This window comes from Haliotis cracherodii, unplaced genomic scaffold, assembly GCF_022045235.1.
Source record: "Haliotis cracherodii isolate W230 unplaced genomic scaffold, xgHalCrac1.p SCAF_5, whole genome shotgun sequence".
NCBI classification, from domain to species: Eukaryota; Metazoa; Mollusca; class Gastropoda; order Lepetellida; family Haliotidae; genus Haliotis; species Haliotis cracherodii.
This window is the reverse complement of record NW_027266308.1, coordinates 51,738,832-51,766,510: the sequence shown is the minus strand read 5'-3', so window position 1 is coordinate 51,766,510 and position 27,679 is coordinate 51,738,832. Positions and strand designations below refer to the sequence as shown.

General features: G+C 37.3%; 1 protein-coding gene across 3 annotated transcripts in view; it reads left to right on the top strand.

Moving 5' to 3' along the window:
• The window catches only part of LOC139444212 (uncharacterized), a 73,268-nt gene that overhangs the window by 40,288 nt on the left and 5,301 nt on the right, over nucleotides 1-27,679 (top strand). Inside the window, exons 11-28 of one of the 3 annotated variants that reach the window (XM_071225123.1) lie at nucleotides 110-216; nucleotides 774-857; nucleotides 1,907-1,996; nucleotides 2,766-2,901; nucleotides 3,795-3,874; nucleotides 8,129-8,170; nucleotides 11,814-11,865; nucleotides 12,509-12,571; nucleotides 13,948-14,087; nucleotides 14,814-14,900; nucleotides 15,542-15,625; nucleotides 18,263-18,331; nucleotides 19,396-19,664; nucleotides 20,555-20,607; nucleotides 21,007-21,033; nucleotides 24,786-24,894; nucleotides 26,029-26,131; nucleotides 26,724-26,835. In XM_071225123.1, the coding sequence (XP_071081224.1) occupies nucleotides 110-216; nucleotides 774-857; nucleotides 1,907-1,996; nucleotides 2,766-2,901; nucleotides 3,795-3,874; nucleotides 8,129-8,170; nucleotides 11,814-11,865; nucleotides 12,509-12,571; nucleotides 13,948-14,087; nucleotides 14,814-14,900; nucleotides 15,542-15,625; nucleotides 18,263-18,331; nucleotides 19,396-19,664; nucleotides 20,555-20,607; nucleotides 21,007-21,033; nucleotides 24,786-24,894; nucleotides 26,029-26,131; nucleotides 26,724-26,835 (1,707 nt within the window). The remainder of the gene's footprint in view (nucleotides 1-109; nucleotides 217-773; nucleotides 858-1,906; nucleotides 1,997-2,765; nucleotides 2,902-3,794; nucleotides 3,875-8,128; nucleotides 8,171-11,813; nucleotides 11,866-12,508; nucleotides 12,572-13,947; nucleotides 14,088-14,813; nucleotides 14,901-15,541; nucleotides 15,626-18,262; nucleotides 18,332-19,395; nucleotides 19,665-20,554; nucleotides 20,608-21,006; nucleotides 21,034-24,785; nucleotides 24,895-26,028; nucleotides 26,132-26,723; nucleotides 26,836-27,679) is intronic. The other 2 variants (XM_071225125.1, XM_071225124.1) reach the window with 2 other exon arrangements.

Genomic DNA, 27,679 nt, shown 5'->3' with positions numbered 1-27,679 from the left:
CGGAGATTATCACTTAGATTATCACTTTATTGTACAACCTTTGCTTAATGTTAGCATATATCTGTTATTCATACTAAAGTTCCCTGACCTTGACCTCCTGACCTTGCAGCTGCTGGGGTGATGTACATCTGTATCCATGGTGCTGTGAATGTGTTGGTGGCAGACAAGACTGGAGCGTCAGATCCGTACTGTGTCCTCTTCTGTGACAGGCGCAGGGTAAGGCCATTGAGAGATGCATTGAACATATTACCACCATTATATTATACAAATATTTACTCTTGATGAGGTCAGTGTGCAAAATTAAGGACCTGAAGAACCGACCCCTGAGGTGGTCTGACCAGACTGAGGTTGCATATTGACCATATTAAAAACAATGCACAAAAAAAATTTGAAAGTGGAAACAAAAACGAAATGTGCAGTGAACTTTATGATGATGTGGGCAGTGCCTGAGAACCATGACTATTAGTTATTTTAGCCTAATAGAGGTGTAACAAACTGTGTTAATGACACATGTCAGTAAGCCTGTTCTAGCACATTTATAAGCCTGTTCTAGCAAATATTTCTTACACGTTCCTCTCCTTTCTGCTGATTGTGCAGTTCTCCTATTCCTATGCTCCTGTGTGTGACACTAAAACAACCAGACACAGTGTTATTGAGTCACATTTTGAAGTGTTTATCTCAAAATTGAACATGTGCTATTGATGTGAAGTCCTTACGTTGCCTTTAAAGACGTTATCAATGATACTTTGATGACACGTCCTGTGTTTGTTCAGGTGCTGACCACACCCTACATTCCACACACTCGGAACCCACGCTGGGAATCTTCCGTGGAGTTTTTTGTGTCGGACTACACCAAGGTTTGTATAATGTCACCACTTATATATTAAAATATAATTCAATTTTGTGTATGTTCATTGTAACTCCAAGAAGCTGAGGCAGAATGGGTCAATTTCTGTAATTTAATTTCCTAATGAATTAAAACAAATGTGTTGCACCATAGAGACGGACTGAATTTACCGTAATGGAACGTTGGGGAATCCCAATATAAGTTCAGGGATTCCCCTGCCTCCTTCTTCCTGGGCCAAAATGTACAGCTGGTCTGGATGAACCTTAGTATCTAAAATCATTTTTGTGCCTTAACATCCTTGACAAGAGAGGGTCTGTTTGAAGTAAACAGTCTGCTTTACCTTCAAATACGTCATTCATTTTGTTAAACTTTGCGATTCTAAACGATAAACGAACAAAGCATCATAGGTTTCAGGTCAGAAATATTGTTAATTGTGATAGTGATCCAGATGACTGACAACATGCCTTTAATATGAAATGTGGGAAGGATAAAGCTATTGTCTGCAGTGTTTATGACCTTTCTTATAACGCAGGGGCAGCTAATCTTAGTCCATACTGTAGAAGAGAGTTGTTTGCCTTTGTATATGACTTGCCTGACAGGCTTTATGTGTTTGACTGGCAAATGACTTGGGAGTCATACCCATTTATGTCAATGAATTAAGCAGTCACCTGATTCATGTTACACCACAAACTGTAATCCTAAGCCAGAAATGTTTATCTATAGCATAATGTGTACCTGTTTTGATTTATGTGATTGTTTGTTGTTAAACTATTTTTGAGAACATGTCCTTTTGTCGTGAAATTTAATTGTAAGGTTTGACTGTGTATTATTTGGGTTCACTGAGGTATGAATCAGAAAACCGACATGCAAACTTTTGTAAAAATCCGAAACAAATACAGAGTCAGTCCTTAAGTTAAAATATTAAATGTGTACAGTAAAACGCTACCATGGACATTAACAAAGTTTCACTGTAGTAAAACAGGAATATCAAACAAAATGTATGTTTTTATCATGTTAATAGTTAATGGTGTCATAGAAATTACGCTCCTTTTTTTTCAGAGTTCTTTGTCATTTTTTGTGTTTGACTGGGACGGAACAAACGTCATTGATGATGATTTCCTGGGTTCAACTCATCTGCAGCTGTCCACGGTAATGTGAAAAAGGAAAACATTATTTTATATCTGCAATTATATTTATGTCAATTCCATTGGTTGATGTTTCTCTTTTAGCAGTGAATGATTAAATATAAATTCAATGCAAGGTTTTGATAGTGTTATGCTCATTAAAGTGCTGTAACTGCCGTTCTATATATACTCTGAATAAGTTTTTATTTTGTATTAAAAATAACTGTGGACTAAAATGTGAGAGTACTTAAAAGATTATTTTGTAAAGGAATAGTTTCCTAAATATACATGCTTATCATGGAGGTTACCAAAATGGAGATCTGGTGGTCCAGTGGACCCATTACCTACACAAAGGCCCAGCATCAGATATATGGGGCCAGGATAACATTTTAGTCAGAAATAGGGGGGACATTTGTTGTTTGTTTATTTTGGGGGGGTGTTCGGGGTCGGGGTGTGGTGAGGGGGGTGGTTGGCCTGGCGGCTCTGGACCTGAAACTCTTTCGAGGACCATCATTCTGATGTGACCAGCTGGTTATCCAGTTCCAGGTGGGATGATAGTGTTTAAACAATTATGATGATGTCCCGCTATTGTTGTGGCAGTTGATTCTGAGCCGGGACTTCTCTGGCCATTTTGGATGTGCATTTTATGCCAGTAAAACTGATGGAAGTAGAATCTACTTCTGGAAACAACAGATTCTCATGCTTTCATGATTACGGAAAGTTTGATAAAGCTAGAAGTCAGTTGCCTTATTAGTCTGGTTCACTCACTCACTCTGGTTCCTTCCTCTACACAGGAGGAAACATGTATTGTGAAGAAGACTCTGACGCTGGGCTACAACAAGCCGTCCGAGGGATATGTTGTTGACAAGTCCTGTGGAATGATCACTGTCTCAGTGGTCTTCCGACCTGTCTCATCGGTGGCAAAGTCAGGTAGGTAGTCCCATGTCACATCCTTACCATGTCAAAAGTTTATTGAAAAGAAGGTGATGAAATGCTGTTGTGCTTGTTCCTTCAATAGTATGTGCTGTTTAGAAATGCTGTTGTGCTTGTTCCTTCAATAATATGTGCTGTTTAGAAATGCTGTTGTGCTTGTTCCTTCAATAATATGTGCTGTTTAGAAATGCTGTTGTGCTTGTTCCTTCAATAGTATGTGCTGTTTAGAAATGCTGTTGTGCTTGTTCCTTCAATAGTATGCGCTGTTTAGAAATACTGTTGTGCTTGTTCCTTCAATAGTATGTGCTGTTTAGAAATACTGTTGTGCTTGTTCCTTCAATAGTATGTGCTGTTTAGAAATACTGTTGTGCTTGTTACTTCAATAATATGTGCTGTTTAGAAATACTGTTGTGCTTGTTCCTTCAATAGTTTGTGCTGTTTTAGTTTTGTAGAGGTAAGGAACTCATTTCCCAAACAAAATACCATTCATCTAGAGCACAACAATTAGCTGTGCAGAGTGGGGTCCCTTGTGCATGCCAGAATCCTGTGATCTTAGGTTTGAATCCCAGATACACCCTGATTAAGATTGTAGATTTGTCAGCACCATACTCATCTCTAAGGGTTTCATCATAGTGGTCAATGTCTAAGATCTACATCACTTTGGGATTTCCATCTATTACTGAAATTCTTTTCAAAGCAGCATTGAACACAACTTATTTGGATTTCAAACATTTCCATCAGCATGTGTATTATATATTGTTTTTTCTGTAAGCATTAACATTTCCAGAACAGTTCCTGTCTTATCCATTTAACATTTTGTATTTGCTGAGTGTCCAGTTACAGTCTCAATAGCTGTTCAGGAAGTTGAATGAAACCAATGGATATTTCAGAGAAGTTTCGGCAGCTGACTGAGAGCATCAACAATACAGACTTCCTGTACAATGAAGACATGGTGTCCCCTGCATCTGTGGTGAGTAGACATGAAGCTAGATCCACAGTTGTATATCTGTCTCTGCTGCTAGACATCATATCAAATCTGCTGTCTCTTACATTCTTTAATATGTGTAGACAAGCCAGAATGTCTGTTTCAGTTCGCCACCATATTTAGAGTTATCCCCCCTGCCTTCACATGATGCATACTTTCAAGCTTCTTAAAAGTTCATTTATTTTAATTTTTTCATTACATGTTAAATTTTGTTAAGTTAATTCATCATGTTCACCTTTATCATAGCCAATGATGAATATTTGTCTCTTGTATAAACCTTTATAGCTCCTGGCACTAATGAATTATGGAAGCAATTGCCATTGGACACCTTAGGACATAGGACTTCTATAAGGAACAACTGTCTTTGTCATTTCTCTTTGTTTTTAATAACATTCGTCAATGGCCTAATATAATTAATTATGCAATTGAAATGTTGGTCACATTTATTGAGTACGGATTTGAATCACTTGACAAAGATTCTACCGTAGATGCTCTAGGTCAGAAGGATGTATTTTTTTTGTTTTCGTACATGTTTTTGTGCCTAATAAATAAAGAGATATGTAAGTGTTCTTAGATGTTTGGATAAAAGATAATTTGTGCTCTTAACAGAAATGGAAACAATAATGTTGTTCCAGCTTTTCTAGTAAAGGGCCCATGTAATTGATGTTTGTGTGTTTTGTTTTAGCTACAGGTAAGATGATAGTATCACTGTCATTCCCAGCTAAGTATCATCTTCATCATTATCTTGCAGCCATTCATAGTCTTGTATGTCTATTGTGCTTCTAGATGTAGAATCTCCCCTAGCTGTAGGTGTATCATAGAAGGAGTTAAAAAATGTAAAGACTTCTTTATGAAATATTTTGACTGTCTTTATGTTTTGAAACTTATTGCATAATACAATATTCACTGCTTTCTTAAATTAATTATTACAAGGTTATATTTGACATATCGGCTATTGTATAATATGCTGACTAAGTAGTTTTGAGTTCAATGGCCTTGAAATGTTACAAGGAAATATCGGATAATGTGTTACAATGAGTTTCTTTTCAATAATTAAAGACTTTTTGTATGTTTTTTTAAATGAATGAATTATTCACTCAAAGCCTGCTTTACACAAACATACAAAATTAACTTTAGTTAATTGTATGCCTAATTACCACAAAAGTTATTTCTTGTTATTCCTTTCTTTTTAGTATGTTTCAGTTGGTAATATATTTCATATTCTTGCAAAATTATTTGATTTCTTTGTACGTTTTAAAAGTTTCACTTGTGTAATAAACAAGTCACTCTGTTTTTATGGAAGAAACTCTCCTATTGCTCCGGTCTAACTCGGCATGCACTAATACTGATACCGGCATGTATATATGTTATCCAATATTTATACTCTGAGCTTTAACTTGAATTGAACATAAGAAAGATTTCTTTATATATATACTAACATAGTTCAGTAGATGTTTGATACAGTGTTTCTCTAGATAACTGATACATTGTATTTGCTTTCAGAAATATAAGTATTCAAACGAGACATGAATGAACAATATTTCTTGATTTTTGTCTGAAATTAAAACAAGTTTAGGAAGTTCTGTACAAAAAAGGAAATAAAAACCTTCTTGATGACATAAAGCTAAATATTTTGGTGTAAGAATATTTATTGCCCTTGTTTGCCAAGTGGCCACTCCTGATATCTGTAGAGTATGTGTTCATAAGACCTACTGGGGGCACAGGTGGTCCTGTGGGGAGTTGCATCCCTTAGGCATGCCAGGAACCTATGATCATGGGTTTTAATCACAGAATGACCCTTATAATGTTTTTCAAGTTGTAAGCCTCATACTGTTATTTATGGTATTTACTGGGGTAATAAGCATCTAAGACCATCGCTTCTCACTGACATACTGTGACATAACTAAAACAGTGTTCAAAGCCGCTTGAAACCAAATACACTCACTCACTCACTCATCAGACCTACTAATGTTGCATTATGTGTTAAGGGCTGTTCTACAGTAATCCGTTTGGGCCTCACTATTTCTTGGTTTACAGATCCGGAAACCCTAAAATTTGGAAAATAATATTTAGGTTCATGCTACCCTGTTAAATGGAAAATAAGAATATAATAATTACAATTGGGTTTTTTTATGAGGTGATGGTGTGTCATCATACACCAACACTGCAGCATTGCTCATGATATCAACCACTGGTTTGTCTGGTCCAGATTGAACCATTGAAAGGCTGTCATGCAGCTGTAATATTGCTGAATGCAGTGTATAGCACAATTCACTGTTATTGATAAGAACAAGCTGTTTGTCGAACTATATTCTATCCATACAACAGAATGTTAGTCAGCACCGCCTCCTTGGTCTAGTCTTAGAGCGTCCGCCTGGAGAGCGGAAGGTCCGGGGTTGGATTTCCGGCCGCGTCATAGCAAAAGACGTTAAAAGATGGTACTTGTTGTTACCCAGTCTATCGCTCGGCATTAAAGGGCTAAAACAAGGACTGGTCGGCTCGGAGTCAGTATACTGTGTCTGAGTGGGGTATCCATGTTAAACTATATCCATGATATCTCAGTGAGCTAGCACTATAAATTGGCATCTGTCCGGACTAGTATAAGCAGCCACACACACATGTGCATACACGTCGCTATATAAGTGCAATAATCTTGGACACGATGTTAAACCCAATTTCACCTCACCTCACCAATGTTAGTCAGCTAGTACTAGCATATTTTAAAAGTACAGTATTCCATGATTTGGAGCAGGTTGCTTAAAATGTTTAATGTGGTAATGTTGTAATACCAGCCCTCTTCTGCATGAGAATATGTGAGCAAATGATGAATCATATAACAATAGCCTAATTTGCCGGTCTATATTTATTGCTATCACTGTTTATACCCCATGAAGATCCAGGTTAATATTGGTCCTTCAGCAGTCTATACTTGTCGTAAAAGGATCGGGTAGTTACGCTCCCAGACTTGGTTGATTGCATGTCATCATGTCCCAGTTGTGTAGACTGATGCTCATGATGTATGTCACTGGATCTTCTGGTCCAGACTTGCTTGATAGCATGTCACCCTACCCTGACAACATGGATTGATGCTTACAATTTCAACCACAGGATTGTCCGGTCCAGACTAGATTATTTAGAGACTGCTTTCGTATAGCTGGAATATTGCTGAGTACAGCGTTAAACAAACAAATTTTATCAAATGATACAAAGATCATGTGTCATCTATGAATCAACAGGACTTTTTGTGAGGTCCCTCAAGCATGAACATGTCTATGCATCAGTTTCTGTCACTTCATGTATTGCACGGCAAAGAAACTCTCAGTTATGGTAGATATTGAGTAATTTGGTTTGTTATGTGTACTTTCTGTTTCCTGTAAGAATGTTTTATCATATTTGTCTTTGAACATAAGGAACATTTTTCATATATATCTTCAAACATTGCAGGTCACAAATCTATCTATCTATCTATCTATCTATCTATCTATCTATCTATCTATCCATTCATCCATCCATCCATCCATCCATCCATCCATTCATCCATCCATCCATCCATCCATCCATCCATCCATCCATCTGAGCTCCACTAACTTTGTTCATGGCCAGCCGCTTGGGTTACCCACAGTGGCCCTGGCTGTATCAGTATCTGTTCACACTCCAATGAATCACCGACTGTCAGATGTAGTCTAACTGCTCCCAACTCTACTCCCTCTCGCCCGCTCTGACTGTGAGCGTAGTCACATGCTTCATCTGTTCCTCACATTCACAACTGTAATCACCCACATCCACCCATGTCCTTAATCAACCATTTTTCATATCATATACTATATACATAACAGTGTTTGGTCTTATATGATACCATTTCCTTGTGTTTTTTGTTTCTTTTGTAGATCTTGAATTTGTAAGAATATATTTTACTCTATGGATATGGTATCATGAATAAATATACATATACATTGAAAACAAAGTCTTGGATCAGCAGTGTACAAATTCATAAAATATGAGAAATTTGTTTTGAAGTTGTAATCATATTATTTTTGTCAAGATGGTCATCGTCTGATCGAAGACTGTTGTGTTTAGTGTTATGAACTAGACTTCAGTTTTAGATCGACCTCAGTGTGTTTTCTCCATATTTCTCTTAACTAATACATGTTCTCTTCCAGATTAGAAGACTTAACATGCCCTATGATTTCTTAATAAGTAGTTGTTGATCTTTCTGTTTTACTGAATTCTTTATCCCAGAACATGGCATATCTCCGCCTACCTAAACGAGAAGATGACCAGGTACAATATCCGCCATTTTGTTGTCGTCTGCTAGTCTCTGGCTTCTAGTCACTTGCATGATTGTACTGCCTTCGTTAGGTAGTGGCGGCTCAAGGGTCAAGCATACAACTAACACTGTACATGCACCTAGACACAACCAATTATATACTGGATCAATAGATTTCCCCAAACAGTCAATTAAATGTTTACCATTAATCCTCGATCAAGAGCTAATATATTATCTTTCCAGTTTTGGGATGAAGAAGGAGCCTGCATTATAAAATATCAATATATTTTCAGGACAAAAAACTAATTATGGAAGTTTGGCCCTGGGCAACCTAATGTAAAATTCCCTTACCTTACTTGATTCAAACAACATTTGCAATTAAGAATACTTAAAAAAGCGATGATATGAAAATCTTACAATTCATTTTTGTGACCTTATCATTGGCATTGTGGGGCCTGGCCTCTGTATTGTCCTATCTCCAATTGATACTTATTCTCTTTTTGAGGATTAATGGTACTAACGGTATGGAAACTTCAATACTGAAGTTAAAATTTTCACACTACATGGCATATATGTTTGTTTTTTTCAATCTGCTATTAATGCTACTTGATACATGAGCTCACTTTGACCCTTTGGACAACTGTAACAACTAATCTTGATGACATGTATGGCTAACACATAACATATGTCTATGGGATTGGGCCTTGTAATAGATATAGTTTTACTTGGGGGTCTTGTTCAAATTGAAATGAAGCAAAAATAAGTAATTTGATTTAATTTCTGTTGTGCCACCACTTTAAGATGAAGTTTCAGATACATTGGAAAGCACCGACTACGTGCTAACTCAAGGATGTGGTTAACATAGCATCCATAGCAGGACTACACAATATTCATTTGTTCTTAAAAAATCAAGCAAACATAATTACAAGTTTTGAATTGTCGTACACAGCACATTTCTGTGACTTGAATTCAATGTAAATAATAAAACTTAATTGTCTTACACCACAGCTACAATCAGACAAAATAACTTTCCATTTTGCATTTTAGCTTCATCATTCTTTTGACAAGACCCATTACATGTAGCTGTAGAAGAATCTAACATGAACTTACATTACCGACGCCAAGAAGATCCCTACTTTTTGCTTCGATCAATATTATTGATGAATGGACCGAATAACATCTATGTGAAATGAAAAGAGTTCATTCATCAATGTTCATGAAAAACGGTATATACTGAGTCGTATTACTGACCTAGTAGTCCCATGTATCTGTATTACCTATTATGAGTCCAGTATGTTATACCACCAGTTGGGGTGAGATACGAACAGATAATCCAGTCAGGGTAACTGTAATCACTGATGCTATTGCTGACTGACCCAGTAGTCCCATGTATCTGTATTACCTATTATGAGTCCAGCATGTTATACCACCAGTTGGGGTGAGATACGGACAGATAATCCAGTCAGGGTAACTGTAATCATTGGTGCTAGTGCTGACTGACCCAGTAGTCCCATGTATCTGTATTACCTATTATGAGTCCAGCATGTTATACCACCAGTTGGGGTGAGATACGGACAGATAATCCAGTCAGGGTAACTGTAATCATTGGTGCTAGTGCTGACTGACCCAGTAGGCCCATGTATCTGTATATCGTAGATGGAAGTAAAATATATCATTCTTTATGGTTCCCAAGTCACATTTTATTGGCTCTCCTTTCTCCTTGTAAACTGAATGAATTTCTTTCTCTCTGAGTCATCATGTCTGAGAGACTTCATGCTGAGTGGGGTGTTTTTGTTTCTGGGACCAGGTGTATAGTTTGTGCCAAGACTTTCTCTTTTGTAAGAGTATAGGATCTCTATCTGACATCTTTCTGAGGAAATAGATCTCTGTTTCCATCTATCACTATCTCACTTCCTTCCAGAGTGTTTGTCCGTGTCTAGAGAGGAGGTTCTTTCTTTCCTTTATTTGACATGACACTGTATAGAACTTCCCAATTAACACTGTCCCAGAATAGTGCAGTACTCCATGTAGACCATGCTCCTCCATATATTCTGTACTCGACACTGTCACCCTCGAGCTACCATGTATTCCTTTCATTAAAAAGACACCAGTGGTCAAAGGTGCTGTGATTCCCTATGCTGGAACCACTGGTTTGGGTGTTTGAATCCCAAATTCTCCCCGCTTGTGATCTCCTCCTTGCCTTGTCAGTGCCAAACCCACCCTAGTTGGTTTCACCATTTCAACATTTCAACATCCTCTCTTGTTAATCTGACATGCTGAGCTATGATTGAAATACTCACAAAGAAACATTCAGTTCCAATTGAAATGGTTTCCATGAGTGCCAACACCAAAAATCAGAATTTGTGTATTATCAATTGTCAGGGTATGGTTTTTGCTTGAGTCATCATAGCCTTGACTAATGTACTACTTGAGGTGTCAGGGACATCACACAGAAAATATTCAATTCATTTACATTGTATTATTTTTTAAATCTTGTGGGAAAAAGTTATGAATTCTATTTCTTGTTTTTGACATAATGATAAAAAAAATAATTCTCTCTACAGTCATGGAAAGCATGTTGTTATTTGTTCATGCCCTGTACAACCCAACATTTGAAGAGGGGAAATATGAGAGAATTCTGGATATTGTGTACAATAAATAAATATCTATTACCTTTTGTTTTTTTAAATAAAAAATGAAGTTTAGCTGGAAAGATGATATTTTAGAATTCCAAATAATGACCCGAACTCAGTTGCCTATGGGGTTTCCAGGGCAGGATAGATTGCTCAGCTACTTACATGTTACTGTGATAAGCTGTAATATTGCTCACTGTAGTTTCAAACAATATTATTGCTTATACCAACTCTGATCCCCTCCAACCTCTGATGTCAGGGGTGACTTAAGCCTACCTAAGGCCTGCTTGTGGCTAATGTCAAATGCAGTAATACTCAAGAGTTATGTCCCTTTATATTTGTGCCGTCTGCTCCTGTCTCATATTTCGAACTTGACGTAAAAAAAACCCTTCCTTGGATCTATGTTGTTAACCTGAGTGCTGTGTGAAATAAAGCAACTCTGTGAAATCAGAGCGGAGTAATAGCCTCAAGCTTTTTTAAGTCACTCTCACACATTCATGTCATACTCCCATTCGTGCATTTACATCTTTCATTCACAAAATGCCATTTTCATCCTGGCATTAATAATTCGTATTCATAAAGTCTGTCACCTATACTTCACTGATGTTGCATGGGTAATTAATGTACATGTGATTTTATTTTGTAGCTGTTTAGCGTATGTATTGTTGCATGATTTGTATTAAGTTTATCATTCAGATGTTGCCTGATGTTATTTTAATCCCAACAGGAAAAAATGTGAATAGCGTAAAGTGATGTTGTTTTCATTGATTAAGGCTGTTCAGTGACAGTTTATTTGGTTTTATGTACATGCATTTTTATTCAGATCGACTAGAAATGTGCTCATTCATATTTTGGTTGCAGGCATTTTTAGATTTCTGTGATGCATTTTCAGATAATTTTTAGTCTTTAGTAGTTACAGATCATACTGCTTTAATGAAAAGAAAAGTGTTGCAGTGGCATTAGAAATCAAGACACCTGAAGATGTTCTGTAATAATTGTGGTCAATGATGTTGTTTTGTGATAGGCTGCCAGAGCTTCAACAAGTGCTTCGGCTTACATTGAGGAATACCTAGAAGGTATGTTGTCATGGAAACACTAAAAAAACAATTTTTTCAAGATATAATTTATTTAAAATATTTTTTGTTTTGAAAACATGAAGTACCCTTTTGATCTGGACAGTATCATTTACAGAGCAATGTCCGGATTATCAAATCTCTTCATAAGAAAAAAAGAAATGTTATTTCCTTTATATATATGTAGATGTTTTGAACTGTAATTGTCTGAAAGCAGGTTTTTTTTGATTGGGTTATAGTGTATTTGCTGCTAGTAAAGGGAACAGTAATTTTATTTGACTTTACAATAAATCTACTTTAAATCTTTTAAGTCCTCATGTGTCTTCCGAGTTAGAATAGGTACCTGCTAGCATATGCTTGTCATAAGAGACAACCAGGTTGGTGAGGTGGTCAGGGTTGGTGACTTGGTTGATTGTGGGAGACGTGTGATGATGCCCACTCTATCAACCACTGGTTGTTCTAGCCCAGACTCGGTTGTCAACAGGTTGCTGGAATATTGGCTGGAATATTGCTGAAAGTGGTATTAGACATCATTCTGGAAGGGTTTACTCAGTGAAGCATTGTGTTTGGATCAAGTATAGTGGTGGTTAGAGACATTTATAATCCTGATAAAGATTCCAGTGTGATCTCCTTGTGTTTGTTTCAGGGAAGACAATTGTAGAGCTGACGCTTCTACAGGCCAAGGATCTGGTTGCTATGGACAGAAATGGTATGTCTCAGTTGACAACGACTTATAACTATGACAGTGTGTAGGACATGGTTCATTCTACCTTGGCAAATGGCTAGGGAATGGTTTTGGTATATGGTAAAATAAAGTGAATATAAATTACTCTAAATTACGGAGGATGGCATTTAAGGGGTGAATTCATCTCTCAAAAGTCTTGTGCTTGCAAATCCCTATGTGGATATGACCAGCCTGAGATTTTAGCCACTAGTCCAAAGGCTGAGTCAGGTAAAATTCTGTTCGGTCAAGTAAACTCAGCTATTTATAGTCCATATAATAACACTAAAATCTATATAAAATGATGTTAAGAGCCATATTCTGTCTGGTAGACTCATAGGTTTTTGGCTCAGACAATAATGTATGACATGTGGTGCCTATAAAATAGAGGCCATAAAATTTCCGAGTCCCGTGATGGGATTCGAACCACAGACCTTCTGATCAGAGGTCGGACGCCTTGTCCACATGACCAAAGAGGTTAACCCCATCAGCAAGCTGACAAGGTAAGGATGTCATCTGTGGGAAGACTCCACGCCCTGCTACATCTGCATCCCACAAATGGCATTTCAGGCCCAGGTGGCGATGGTTCTTCAGCTTACTGGACAGAGTTACTCCCCCTTGGCCTACCAGAACCAGTTTTATCATTCTATTTCCATGCTTTTTGCCTTCACCAAAACCAAAAGTGATAAACGCCTACTGCCTGTATGATTTCGAAATTACCAACACTACACAGCTTACTGATCATGAAGTTGTTTATGCAAATTTAAGGGTTGGGCTAGGGCTCGCAGATGGGCCTATATTCTAGACTCTACGGTAATCTGACAAATCTTGATACAACTAATATGTTGTTCAAAGCAATGTTAAACCCAAATAACTATGGTATGACAACAGTTTTCCTGAAGTACCAAAATATCACTCAATCATAAGAAATTAAGATCTGGACTTAATCAGTGAGCACAGAGGATTAATATATGGGCTGTCTGGAACATCAACAGTGTATTGACCCAGTAATGGCTTGAGGAAGGCGCAGTGGGGTAGCCTAATGGTTAAAGTGCTCGCTCGTCATGTCAGAGACCCAGGTTCTATTCCCCGGAAGGTTACAATGTGTGAAGGTCATTTCTAGTGTCTCTCACTGTGATATTGCTGGAATATTTCTGAAAGCGGCTTAAAACTTGCCAAACTGCCCAATATTAAAGGTATCATAAGGACTAGTAGAAATTTGCCATTTTTAAGGGTTTTGCTATATGTTATCATTAGAAGGACTAGTGGACTAAAAATATTAGTGTCTACCGCTGGTAAAACCATACTTGCTCACTAATCACTGACTCACTGATTAAGGGGATATTTATGTGTTTCTGTTGTAGGTTACAGTGACCCATTCTGTGTTGTGCTGAAGAATGGGAAGAAAGTGTTCACCACAGGTGTGAAGAAGAAGACATTGTTCCCTAAGTGGAACGAGACGGTGACAGTGGAACTCGAGGGAGATGATGCCATGCTTACCATTGTGAGTTGAACAGGAACAGGAGCAGGGAGATTACTGCTGGAGATATTAAATACTTTTGGAACAGAACAACAATGTTTAGTGTTTTAGGAACAGGGGAAGAGGACAAGAATGTTTAGTGTTTTAGGAATAGGGACAAGAATGTTTAGCATTTTAGGACATGTGACCTAAACTATTATTTATTTTACAACTGTACTAAGGGCTGTGTGGCCTGAATTACGAAATGAACTTGATCATAGTGTTTTAGGAACAGGGACAAGAATGTTTCTTTTTTAGGAGCAGGGACAAGAATGTTTAGTGTTTTAGGAACAGGACAGGAATGTTCAGTGTTTTAGGAGCAGGAACAAGAATGTTTAGTGTTTTAGGAACAGGACAGGAATGTTCAGTGTTTTAGGAGCAGGGACAAGAATGTTTAGTGTTTTAGGAACAGGACAGGAATGTTCAGTGTTTTAGGAGCAGGAACAAGAATGTTTCATGTTATAGGAGCAGGGACAAGTGAGTTTAGTGTTTTAGGAACAGGACAGGAATGTTCAGTGTTTTAGGAACAGGGTAGTAGAGTTTAGTGCTATTGTTTTGCGGTAGTTTATGTTGGTCAGTATAACTATAATAAACCTGAGAATATTTTGCATGATATTGTTACAGCCTCATTGTCCAATACCATGTACATTTGCTGTATGTTTCGAAGGAAAGGTGTGTAAATATTATGAAGCAAATGTGGTTTCATTACAGGAAATGTATGACAATGATATGATCGGAAAGGACTTCATGGGCAAGATACCGCTGACTGTAGAGAAACTCAAGGAACTGTCTGTCAAGGTAATATCTGGTGGCTTCTGGCTTGTTGAGGCCAGATCATTCCTGCTAAACGTGCAACGTCAGATTTGTTATGTTCTGATTTGAGAATAGAAATGCCTAAATATAGTATTTATTATCAACCTATTATCAGATGATAAGCATTAAGTGAAATTGTAATCCCAACATGGCCTTCACCTAAAACTAGATTTGTCAGAAAAGATCACAGTGATAATCTGTCTTCACACAAGGAGATGAGTACAGAATACAGGAACCAGTCTATGTGGGAAGGGCTTTTAGTCCTGGCCATTTGCTGTATATATGCTGTATATATTCTTATAGCGAACTACGGTTACAGTGAACTAAAATTGGAGTTCCTTTTAGTTCGTATTAACCATAGTTTACTGTATATGTCTGATATTGCACCTAGTGATTTAAGGATATCAAATCAAAGTAGTAATTGCAGCAATAAAGTTCAAGTTTAATGATTACACAATTTCTCATTGTATGTGTATGAAACTGCAATACAATTGTTAATTCACACCTGGATTACATGTACTTTACATGCCACTGTAGATGATGGTATCTTCCTGACAACTCCTTTCTTCGTATGTATTCTCATGGGTTGGATTCTCAACAACTTATTTTCTGTCTGACCACCTCAGGGCACTGCAGACTGGTTCCCTCTACAGAGGACGAAGAGCGGGAAGCTACAGCTGAAATGTCAGGTCACCTGCAAAGATAATATGGTATGTTGTAAGGAGACACCTATTTGCCAGTTGTTTGGTTGGTCTGCATGCTATGTATGTTGTACAGTGTAGTGCTGGAGGGTGGTAGTTTCTGAGGAACAAGTAGGAACATGGTGTACAAGTAGTAGTCTGGACCCTGTTCCTCAACGTGAATGTAGCGCTAGGATGATCGTAACTCCCATACTTTAACATAGCTTTATGACAGTCATGGTGCTGCAGTCACTTTGTGGAACGGAGCCCAAGAGTTGAGATTTCTCTGAGGAGTGGTACCTATTTTGCACTATCCTGAACTATCCTAATCAGTTAGATGCAGGGGTCCGGAAACCGTCATATGCGCCGGACATGTCCTATTGGGAATCTCAAATGTCCGGTTTAAAATATTGCTTACCGGACATTTAAATTTTTCTGTCCGGACATTTTAAAGAGTATTGTCCGGACATTCTTAAATTTTGACCGGACATGATCAACAGTTAGGACTAAGCAATTTCTGTCTGCAATTGTAACACAATGAAAATTATCTACACTGACAAGCTTTGTTTGTTTTGATTGCTTTAAATACATCGTACCTAGAATGATAGTCCAATCGGTCAATCACTGTAATAGGCAATAAACTGAGTTGACACTGACTTAGATGATTCATGTAGAATCACTGTATTTGGAATGAGTTCTTACAAAGTACCAGTGATCACCTTGCCAGGAAATGTGTTCATTTCCATTAAAGATTTCAGATAATGTATTGCCTGTTAAGTTTCATTTTCAAACAATGAACCCTTTTTTTGCTGCTTGAATGTAGATTTTTGATAATGAATATTTTTATCATGTTACACAATCCTTGTTTACAGTTTATGACTTCTGATACACCGTATTCGACGTAATAAACGCCCCACTCTAAAAGGCACTCTCAGCAAATATTTGCTAATTTTTGGGCAAGTGAACAATCCAAATAAGTGCCCCTTCAGATTGATAAATGTACACAAAATGTATTTATTTGTGTATAGTACGCACTCGTGTGTTACACGCACCCTTAATTAAGGGCAATTAATTTTTGGAAAAAGATATCTCTCGTAAATAATACGCACAGACTTCTTATACTATCATTTCAGGCTGGCGTATATATAAACTATGACTGTCATGTTCCATCATCGTAAATAGAAAATCAACAAATCTGTATTTAATTAAGCAGGTTAACCCTTTTGTTCCACTGTCTGAGTGTTCATTGTATATCTGGACTTATGTTTGTAATCTTTTTTATTAATTTTTATTCAAAATTTCATTCAATAATGTTTACATTATAACTTTGGTGAAATGGTGTCCCTATGCTACTTACAACTTTCGTTAACCCCATTCCATTTGTCATGGTTAACTTTCATTGAGAAAACATCTCAAAATGTGAAAAACTATTTCCATTTGTATAGTTTTGATTTAAGTACTACACGTGCTGTCATCAAAGACAGAGAGGTAGCGATATGAGTGGCAAATAATTATGCAAAACAATATGTAAAGTGTCAGTCTGTTCTGATTTGTTTAAAAACGAGAGAAAAGTTTGGTCATGTGATATGCAAATTGGCAGTGCTGTTATGCAAAGTTGTGTCACTTCTGAAAACAATGATTAATTAAAAACTAGATGTACTTTTAAGGATATTTGAAAATGTTTATGAATTATTCTCAGGTAGGTGGTTTTAGTATTTTCATTCACAAAGCTAGATATATCAATTGTTGAACTGGTGACCTGTCATGGCCAGCATCATAGCCGACACAACACGTTTTGACAAAAAATATTTAAGTTAATATTACAAATGAGTCGCTGAAACAAAGAAGTGGTTATAAACTTTAAATCCGTCATCATTATCACTGAAAAATATAGGTAAGTAATATTTGAAAATCACAAACACTAAGCAGATGTTTATAGTCTATTTTTCAACTTTACCTGCTGATTACCGTTACTTCCTGTTTAGAACAGTGGGCGTCGACGATCATTTTTACTCATTGTTACTGTAGAGTTGCGTTTCACTAATATGTAGATATGTAAGTTAATAAGTGCAAGCATGCACATTGTATTATTTGTAAGAGACATATACATCTAAAGGTTTAAAATACTCTGAGCGATTGTTTCTGCGTTCACAAAACCACGAAATTTACGATCTCAATTCTTTTCTTTTTTTCCACCAAAATGATATTCTAATAAGCAACCCTATTTCTAATTTGAGAATGCCCTGGGCATTTATTATGTCGCATTCGGTATGTGCCTGCATGTTAAGTTGTAGTTTTGTTCTAGATATGTGTATTTTATTTACGTTTTTATTGTGCTGCTTCCAAACATGGCTTCTAAACTACTTCATTACCAGCATTTCACTCCCATTTTTTGAACTCATACAAAACACAGAGTAATTACTAGAGGACTAGTGTCTGTGTACTTCCAATTTGAGACAAGTAGAAAATTAAGTGTACTAGTTGTCGTGCAAAATATCACGCTTTAGTTTGTTGTGGCTGAGTCGTATTTTGTACGTCTACCCCAAAGGGTAGTGATGATGTAATTGGGAGGTGTTAGGGCAGTAGTATAGGTGTGTGTGATGATTTGGCAGCCATGTTGTTTTTTGTTGCTGTTTCCCATGATGCCTTGCTTGTTTCCCTGCACAGAAGAACAAAGACACAACCGACTCATTAAAGAATGATGTGTTTGACTCTCCTCCTGAGTCTCCTGTCAAGGTAAAAGTGCTGACTCGGACACTCTTGTGTAGTATTGGTGTTTTGACATTTACCTTGTGTGCTTCTTTTTCATTGGATACTGTTAGTTTATGAATTGATGACTTTGTGTTATAACTTTATTGTTTTATGCTATACTTGTATAACCAATATTATGTTGGTATATTTCCTGAACTCCATAGGCATTCCAGATAAGGATAGGTCACCAGCAACCTATGCTGGTTGTATAAGGTGATGAAATCGATCAGTCGGTGAGACTTGGTAAAGTAGATTGCTTGTCATCATACCATGCTGTGGATGTTGCTCATAGTATTATCAATCACTGGTTTGTCTGGCCCACACTTGATTATTTTCAGACTGATGGAATATGGGTAGAATATTGTTGATGCAATTGTTAAACAACCAACAAACCTGGGCTAAATAAGATGTAGTGAGTGTTTAACTTCTATTTGAATTGCTGTAACATTGGTGATTAGGATAATGTAACCCAAAATATCTTTTGCTTATTTTACGGGAAAAAAATGATTAAATGTTGAAGAGAATGATCATGATATAGCATTGTTTGAAAATGTTTTTTATCCTTACTGCCTGATTATGAAGTAATTGTTGTTGTTGTTTTTTGTTTTTTGTTGTTGTTTTTGTTTGTTTTTTGTTGTTTTTTTGCGGGGGGGGGGGGAGGAGAGAAGGAGAAGGGAGGGAAATGTATGACTTAATTGAAGACGTATTGCCAGTCACAATATGGGTTACCAATTTCATGTTACACTGTCTCATTAAAATGGCACATTGAATTAATATGTTTGATTTTTCTATGTTCAAAGCAATTTGGCATTGTATTTTAACATTTCATTCAATTTAATGATGTAAACAAAAACAATAAATCCTGTTGTCAGTAACTACAAGTCATATACAAAAACGTTACTATAATAGCATGAATTGGGAAGTATATTTATTCCAATTTAGGAATTTTAACTGACATTTGCTTCAGACTTGGGGCCGCATATCGGCATCTAAGTAGGTGTAGATAAATCCTTGAACTGTGTCCCTAATATTGACTACTGTGTCCACAGCCAGTGCTACCAGACATGGTGGTGGATGACACATACCTCAACTCGGTCCACCTCCCCTCCAACACCCTGATGGCCTCCTCTCCACAGCAGGGACCCATCAAACGACTGTCGGCCACAATGCCAGCTGCACAGATACGGAGGTCCAACTCCGACCTAACCAACAGCACTAACAGCAACCGACTGCAGGGGCGCCGTGGGACCCAGAGCTTCAACATGTACCGCAAAGACAGTCTGACATTACAGCCTCCGGGAATGAGGCCGTCTGAGTCGTGAGTGTTCATGGTTGAGGGGGTCTGCTTAAATTGGAATATGGTTTCAGGTATTTAGTATGATGTGGCGAAAATAGGCTATAATTAAGCAGCCCGCTGTAATAATTGTAATGATTAACTGAATACCTGTCATATAGCATGGTTGTGTCAAATGTCAAGGTCACTTTGAAGGTCATTCACTAATACAATGACTTTCACAGCAGAGATTTGATGATGTTTGATATCGAGGTGCATTTTCAAATTCAAGCAGTGTGATATGTTTTTCTATAGTGATTGTGAAGAGGCAGTTTGCAAATTTTCTTAACTTTCATATGTTACTTCAGTTTAATAATAGTCTTATCAAATTGTTTCAATTATTTCAGATTCAGTAGAGATACAAGAATCAAACTTAGAATTTGTAAATCATTTCCTTTATTGTGTTGGAATATTCTCAGTAATTTTTGGTAAAGTATATTATATCATGTATAATTCTTGCGAATATTCTACCTCTATGACATCACTGCCATTAATCCTGTATTTTGACTGTCATCACACTATGAAAGCTTCCGGTTTTCAACAGAAGTCCTCTTTACTGTCAACTATCCATAAACAGTTGTACTGGAAATAGTATCCTACTGTATTTCTATCTACTTCTATTTATAATGAAGAAGACAATGAAATATTATGTCAGTTTACATTACTGCTTACCTTTCCAGCTACATTGAGTTCAATGTTAGTAAGATAGTTAGGACAAGTTTCAAAATCTCTGTGACAGTCATTTTGCTTTTGTGTCATACTGCTATGATTTGACATGTTAGTCATCTGATTTGTTGTGAACCTATGAATACATATAGCTTGGTGCTATGCTGTGTTGAATTCTTGAAAAGTGCTTATATGTTTATGTTTAACAGCATCAACTCTTTAGCTGTGCTACCGAAGTCACCAGGAGACAATGTGTCCCTCAGTAAGTAACATCGTCAGTAATGACAGCATCGCCTCCGCTGAATGCAGATCATGACATGTTGCTTTGTACAGATATATAGTTTGGCAGCATCATGTTACAATATGGCTGCCACAGCTTGGTCACTATGCACATCTTTCACAGGAAAAGCTGATATCACCAACATAGATCTTCATCTTTTTAGGAATAAAGAATTCTTTCTCTTTGAACAAAACAATTTCCCATGGTAGTATTAGCCTAACAACTGTTAACATGAAAACGATTATCATCAAGTCTATATGTGTTTTCTATGATGTGCATAGTTTTCTGATTTCCCTCTTCACCTATCCGATGGCCATGACAATTATCTGCCATCTCTCATCCTATCACAGTTCATTATTTTGCGTGTTTTCCGTTATTTAGCATCGTCAGCTCATGACACCACCCTTGGTAAGCTGTCTTGGACTGTCCACTGTCCTCTGCCTCTAGCTAAATCCTCAGTCTCAGTAAAATCTGATCTTAGTGCTCGCTACCGCTAAACGAAAATCTTAGGATGTCCTGTTATAAGTTAGGTCAGAACGACCTTACATCCTACCAATCACAGCAATGCTTACCAGATAGGGAAAGTGACAATCGGAATGTGTTTTCTGATTATGCAGCCTTGAAAGGTTTTAACATGGGTTATTCCGAATGACAGTTACTGGCTGTATGATTGATTCCGTCAAAATCATCGTCTCTTTCTTGCTTCAATGATATAAACGTTGGAAACAAAGGAGACTTTCCATAGCCAGTGGGAAGTACAGCCATACAATCTTGGTTGTCTATTTGACGTTCTAGAATTTCATTTGTTCATTTTTCGAACTTTGTCAAATTTTTCAAAGTGTAGTCTGGGAAGGAAGTCACTAGTTTGAAACTAATGCCATTAAGTTTGAGAAAGCTGGTTTCTGATTGGCTAATGTAGACGTGTAGTTAGTCTTGTCATTGTTCAGTCACAAAAGGTCGTTCTGACATGACCTGTTATGGGATGTCCTCAGATCTTTATGTTGTGTTAGCAAGCACTTAGATCTGATTCTAATGAGATTATCTAAACTCTTATTGCCAAGCAAGGGTTGTCTCCTTTGACAATTGATATATTTTGTTATAGGCTTAGGAAACATTTTAGACATATTAACCACAATACTTATCATTCTCAGACATTGTTCTACCTTTATGTATTTCATTTTGCTGTTAATTTGACATTATAGCTTTGGTTTCATTTTTTGTATTCTTACATCATCCTCTTTGCACGCTACTATAGATGACCAATTAGTTCTCTGATATATTTTTTTCTGATATTTATATCTATTCAAATATAGTTTTACATTGTGTAATATCAACTTAACATTTTGTTTAATTGTTCATATGATAATTGGAGAAATAAGTCCCCTTTTCAAACAACCCTTGACTGGCAAATGTGTGATAAAGTTAACTAGTGTTTGCTATGTGTTTGTGTGAAGTCTTTGAAGTGTTGTGGCATGGCAATCAAACTACGCTATATCCAAGGTCTATCCCTGAACTATATCATATACAGTCATATCTAAATTCACAATTACGAATTCTTCCATTTTCTGAGCTTTTGTCAACTTCCTTTGAATAATTCACTGGGGCGGAAGAGCCCTGGTGAGCTTTTGTCAAGGCGTGTTGTCCTCTGTTGTAGCATGACTTGTTGTAACACAGACAGTCTGTGATGTAATCCTTGATATCCGATAAGGTATCCAGTCCCCATGATCACAACAGGATATTGGCTAAAAAATGTATGGGCCTCTGCTAACTTATCAGGCAATAGGTTAGCCTGGTGGTTAAAGTGTCCCCTCGTCCTGCTGACGTACTGGGTTCTATTAAGGTCACACAGGCTTGAACAGACCTTAATTTTGAAAGTCAGGACTTGACAAGACCTTAACATGTCTTAAAATACCTTGAAAAGGCATGAATTTGTCACAGTTAGGACTAGTACATTTGTGAGTTTTAGAGTCTGTTCTGTCATGTATCTAAATACATGACATATAAATCAAATATGTCAAAATAAATGAAGATGCATACATCAGTGAAAATAGCTGACTTTTCATGTTATTCCTGGTCTGTTCTGTCATATAAATAAACCAAGTATCACAGGATGATGATTTGGATGCATATTGAATGCAGATCACAGATTTTTCATATTATTTTATATGCATATATACGATTAGCCTTTCAACAAAAATATGTAAACAGAGGGTTAAGATATTTTTATGTCTAATCATAATCACTGTGAGGAGAGGTCCGAGAAATAAGATGAGGGGAAATATCTGGTGAAATGTAGCCAGTGTGTAAACCACATTGGCAGGTGAGCTGCAGAACCTCATCTCTTGCTGTCGAACATATTGTCCTCTCTCTCCATCATTTTCTGTCCTGTCACGTACCATGTATATCTGTAGCCGGTGTAAGGGCATGTGTTGCAGCTGTAAATGTAACCTTGTTGACAATAGTCTGGTTTTGAAATCCATTTGATTAAAATACAGATTAAGTTTGAAATTACTTGTATGTATCAATTCTAATGGGTAAGTAGCAGTGGAAGCATCAGATTACCTGCTATCTGTATGAACAAGACACAGACAGTTATTATATTCAGCAGGATCGGGTGGTCAGATTGCTGACTTGGTTGATGCATGTCATCGTATCCCAATTGCATTGACCAATGCTCGTGATATCAATGACTAGATTGTCTGGCCCAGACTTGATTATTTACAGACCACAATCACATATCTGGAATATTACTGAGTGCAGAGTTAAACAACAAACAAATATTATTTTTATTATGTGAACAGAGATGAGAGGGAGCGTGTAGTGTAGTGGCAGCAGGGGCAGTTGTTAATGGAGGCATGTTAGTAACACCGATTACGGTATGTGAAATATACAGTTGTCACGTAGGCCATGTTGCTAGTGTGTCTGTCATGAAGCTTCTACCTTGCTGTCGCTACCATTGAGTGCTATGATCCCAGAGGGGCGGTCGGGTAGTCTAGTGGTTAAAGCGTTCGCTCGTCATGCCAAAGACCCGGGTTCGATTCCTGACATGGGTACAATGTGTGAAGCCCATTTCTGGTGTCGCCCGCCGTGATATTGCTGGAATATTGCTAAAAGTGGCGTAAAACCATACTCACCCACTCACTCACTATGATCCCAGAGGTGGAGTCCTGTATGGGGCTGGGTTTGCTCAGGTTTACTCAAATTTCACATTTTCTCAAACTGGTTGAAACCAATAAAAATTTCACAGCATACAATATGCATCCCATCCCTCAATTAATAGTTTCTGATGATGACCACCAGCATGTTTTGATGGATAATTAACAAATCTGGATTGGGGTCAGACACACAATGTCAACATGACACAACCTGCCAAACTGGTTGATATAAAATGTGTCAAAGGTCACATAAATTGGTGTTTGACATACATAAATGAATTTCAACTCCATTCAGGGAAAGTCAGTTTGTAGACACGTTAGACAAAACAACTCAGTAGCGCCTGTATGGACATTCTCTTGAATGAGTTGAAAGAGTTGGTAGGAAAATAGCATAATTTTGAATTTATTAATTAATACATTAGAATTTAAGGAATCCCTTGTACTCTTTGCTTTAAGTTAGTTATATTTGGACTTCGATTTATTTATACATTAATGTTTGATATTCTTGGCATTATTTTGTCAATATGTACAAACGATAGTATATACTTAGTGTAGAAATGTGCATGATTCACTCCTATGTATATAAATAATTTCATCACTGTATTAAATAAACAAACACTGACATTGCATCCATTAAACCAGCATGCCATAGTTAGAAGTAGTTACAGTTCTAACTCAAGAGAAGATACACCGAGAGACAGAATCAAACTGGATATTTGTAAAACTTTCACATAATCATAATGAATATGATATATTTGCCGAATATTTGTAGACTTAAGGGACAAGTGATTGTTGTTAGGTGGGGTGCAACAAGAAGTCAAAGCTTTGTTGCTTCAGAGAAAGTAAAGCTGTTAAAACATCTTTGTAATGATTTATCTTTATAAAGATATGAACTAATATACTGAACTTCTAAACTAGCTCCTTCTTGCTGGGCTTTGACTGCTGCCTGTTACAGCTTGTGTCAGGTTCCTGTTGTGAGATTTCTGTTGTGTTTCTTGTTTCCAGACAGTTCTATTTGTGGAGATAAGCTGTACAGTGTCAAGGGGAGGGTGATGCAGGCCCGAGGACTGGACAGGGTGGACGGAGACTTCTACTGCAAAGTCAGGCTGGAACAGTGAGTATAACACTAAACAAACTAACCTTGAAACCTGGAGTACGAGGGTGGGAGAGTTGGGTTTAACACTGCTTTAAACAGTATTCCAGTTATATCTTGCTGTGTCAGCTTCATGTGGGAGGAAAGCCTGAAGTGATGCAGGTCTCAGACGTTTACCACCTTGTCAAACCCGCTGGCATGTTTCTGGCATGTCCAAGGGACACAACTCTGCACAGCTAGTTAGACAGCTGGGCCACCTGTATCCCCTGAAACCCTGGAAGTTCAACACCATGAGTTACACTTCAAAAAGCAAGCCATGACACCCTATTACTTTCTATGTTACTAAACCTCAGCAGTGTTCCAAAATATGATTGATCTTGGCATCTTTTTCGTTTACTCCTGTGTTTGAGTCTGTGACATGACAAGGACCATTTGACTTTCATTCTTAATTTTCATCACTACTTAAAGTGTGGCATTGTGAATTTTCATGACTATTATTGTGCCAGTTTTGCTGGAAAATGCATAAAAGTTTCTATGTTATTTTTAATAGGGATGGTTATTGGAGGTTTAAAGTGTTGCACAATATAATGCGATGCACAAGGCTGTATTGCAATACATATATCGCAATATATTGTATAATTCTAAATTTTGAATTCAGAAGCAATTTGAAACACCAGTGTATGAATTGAAGTTCATAAATTGAACAAAACAAGATGTAGGTAACATTAAACACATGATAAAAATCACTGTTTGAAATCACCCGACATATTGAGCATGATATAATTATATTGTGTACCTCAATTTACTGATATACCGATAATACCTCACACCCTTATTTATTAATATTATGATAGAAATGGTATGGAAATTCAGAAACAGAAGCCACACAGTACTGCACTGTCATGTGACACGCACAGGCAGACAAAGTGTGGTCAGTTTAGTAGTGATGACATTTAGGTAATATAAAAAGTTGATTATATACGTTGATGTAAAAACGCTTCAATATCTAGTGTACATCTCTGTTCTTTTATAATTAATAAATAAATTAGACTAGAAAAATAAACATTAGTCAAAGAAACAAATCCACTTGTGAGATTTAATTGTGACACTAATGTCTCCAGTACTGTGTGCTGATGTTCTAGTGGTCTGTTGTAGCCAAAGCCGCAGTAGTCGCCTCAAGCTGTTCTCCAACACCCGCGTGATCGCCAAGTCCCCCATGATCAGGTCCTCCCACCCAGACATCAACCTGACATTCGAGGTAAGGAACACGCCTATACCAGCAGGGACACCTCGTACTGCCTTTGTCAATATAGCAGGCTGTATCCCTGTGTTACGACGCTTAAGAAACATTTTTAATTTTCTTGTTAATCACAAGAACAACTGTAAAACATCTCACTCACTTACAAAAGACGACTTTATCTTAAAAACAGGTCATCATGCCAGTATTTTCAATGTCTGGGTGACACCACAACCCATGTTATAGCGCGAGTAATTGAGATAATCAAAGCTGTCCGAAAACGTATGATCCGACGCTTCTATGTATGGAACTTCTTTTATGCATTTTTGTCAAGAAATAAACTAAATTAACTTACTCATTCACGAATGTTTGTATTAAAAAAATCATGCAAGCAACATTACCAATCCTTATGCACATACATATATGTGTACTTGATTGGGCTTGACTTACAGGGCATATTCGATTCATTTATCAAAATGTTGGCAGTGGTCTGTCCCAGAAGTTAAAAGACAATCAGTTCTCACTTTCTTACAAACAAGTATAGTTTTATATATAGTATAGTTTGATCTATGAACTTTAAATACACCTGACCCCTTTTTGTCACATGCTGCAGGTTGATCGAGGGCATGGTGTATCTAGTGAGGACCTCCTCATATTTGATGTGAAGCAGTCCAGTAAAGATCATTTGGCAACGAAAGGTTTTCCTCTCAAGGACCTCCTAGCAGGTAAGACATCTGAGTCAAATAAAGGGCATCATCAAGCATTGACTAAAAACTTCCAGAGTAACATAGAAGATAACAATGTTACAAATTTGTATATGGCATCTTTGTGTAATAACGACTAAAGGCTGTTACTGCTGACAAAGAGGTTTGTTGCATAAAGCCCCAACTATGCAACATCATCTGTATTAAACAAGTCTATAAAATGGTGTTTTTCCTTTTTCACAGATAGGTTTCACATTTCTGGCTTATGTCAAACTTAATGTATTTAGGCGATTATCAGCTTGGTGCAATAAAAAGAATAAACTACACACAATGCTAAAAATAGCACAGAAAGCAGGTGCCCCTTCAGATCACTGGCACCTTGAGAGCCTCCATATTTTCTATACTGGAAGTAGATTCATTACAGAAAATACAGGTCATATATGCTACAGACAAAAAATAAGGGACATGATAGTGAAGGTGTCTGTAAAATTAGTTTCAGGCATGTAGATCAATATATGGTGTGTCCACCGTGTTGGACGATACATGCATGACACCCTGGTGGCATACTGTTGATGAACTTGTGTATGGTTGCCCTTGGTATTGCCTTCCATTTTAGCTGAATACTCACCCCAAGTTAGGCCATGTTGTGCCATGTTGGCGGGTGCTGGGTCTCTGGCGTACACTCTCCACCCAATAACATCCCACACAAACTCTATTGGGACATGTCAGGGGACTTGGCGGACCACTCAAAGACGACCTGACTGTCATGCAGTTAAACATTTCTGCTGGTTATTCTAGAAACTGGAACAACGACCGGACGCAAAATGTCGTCAACATACTGCTGGCCAGTCAAATGTCTATTGAC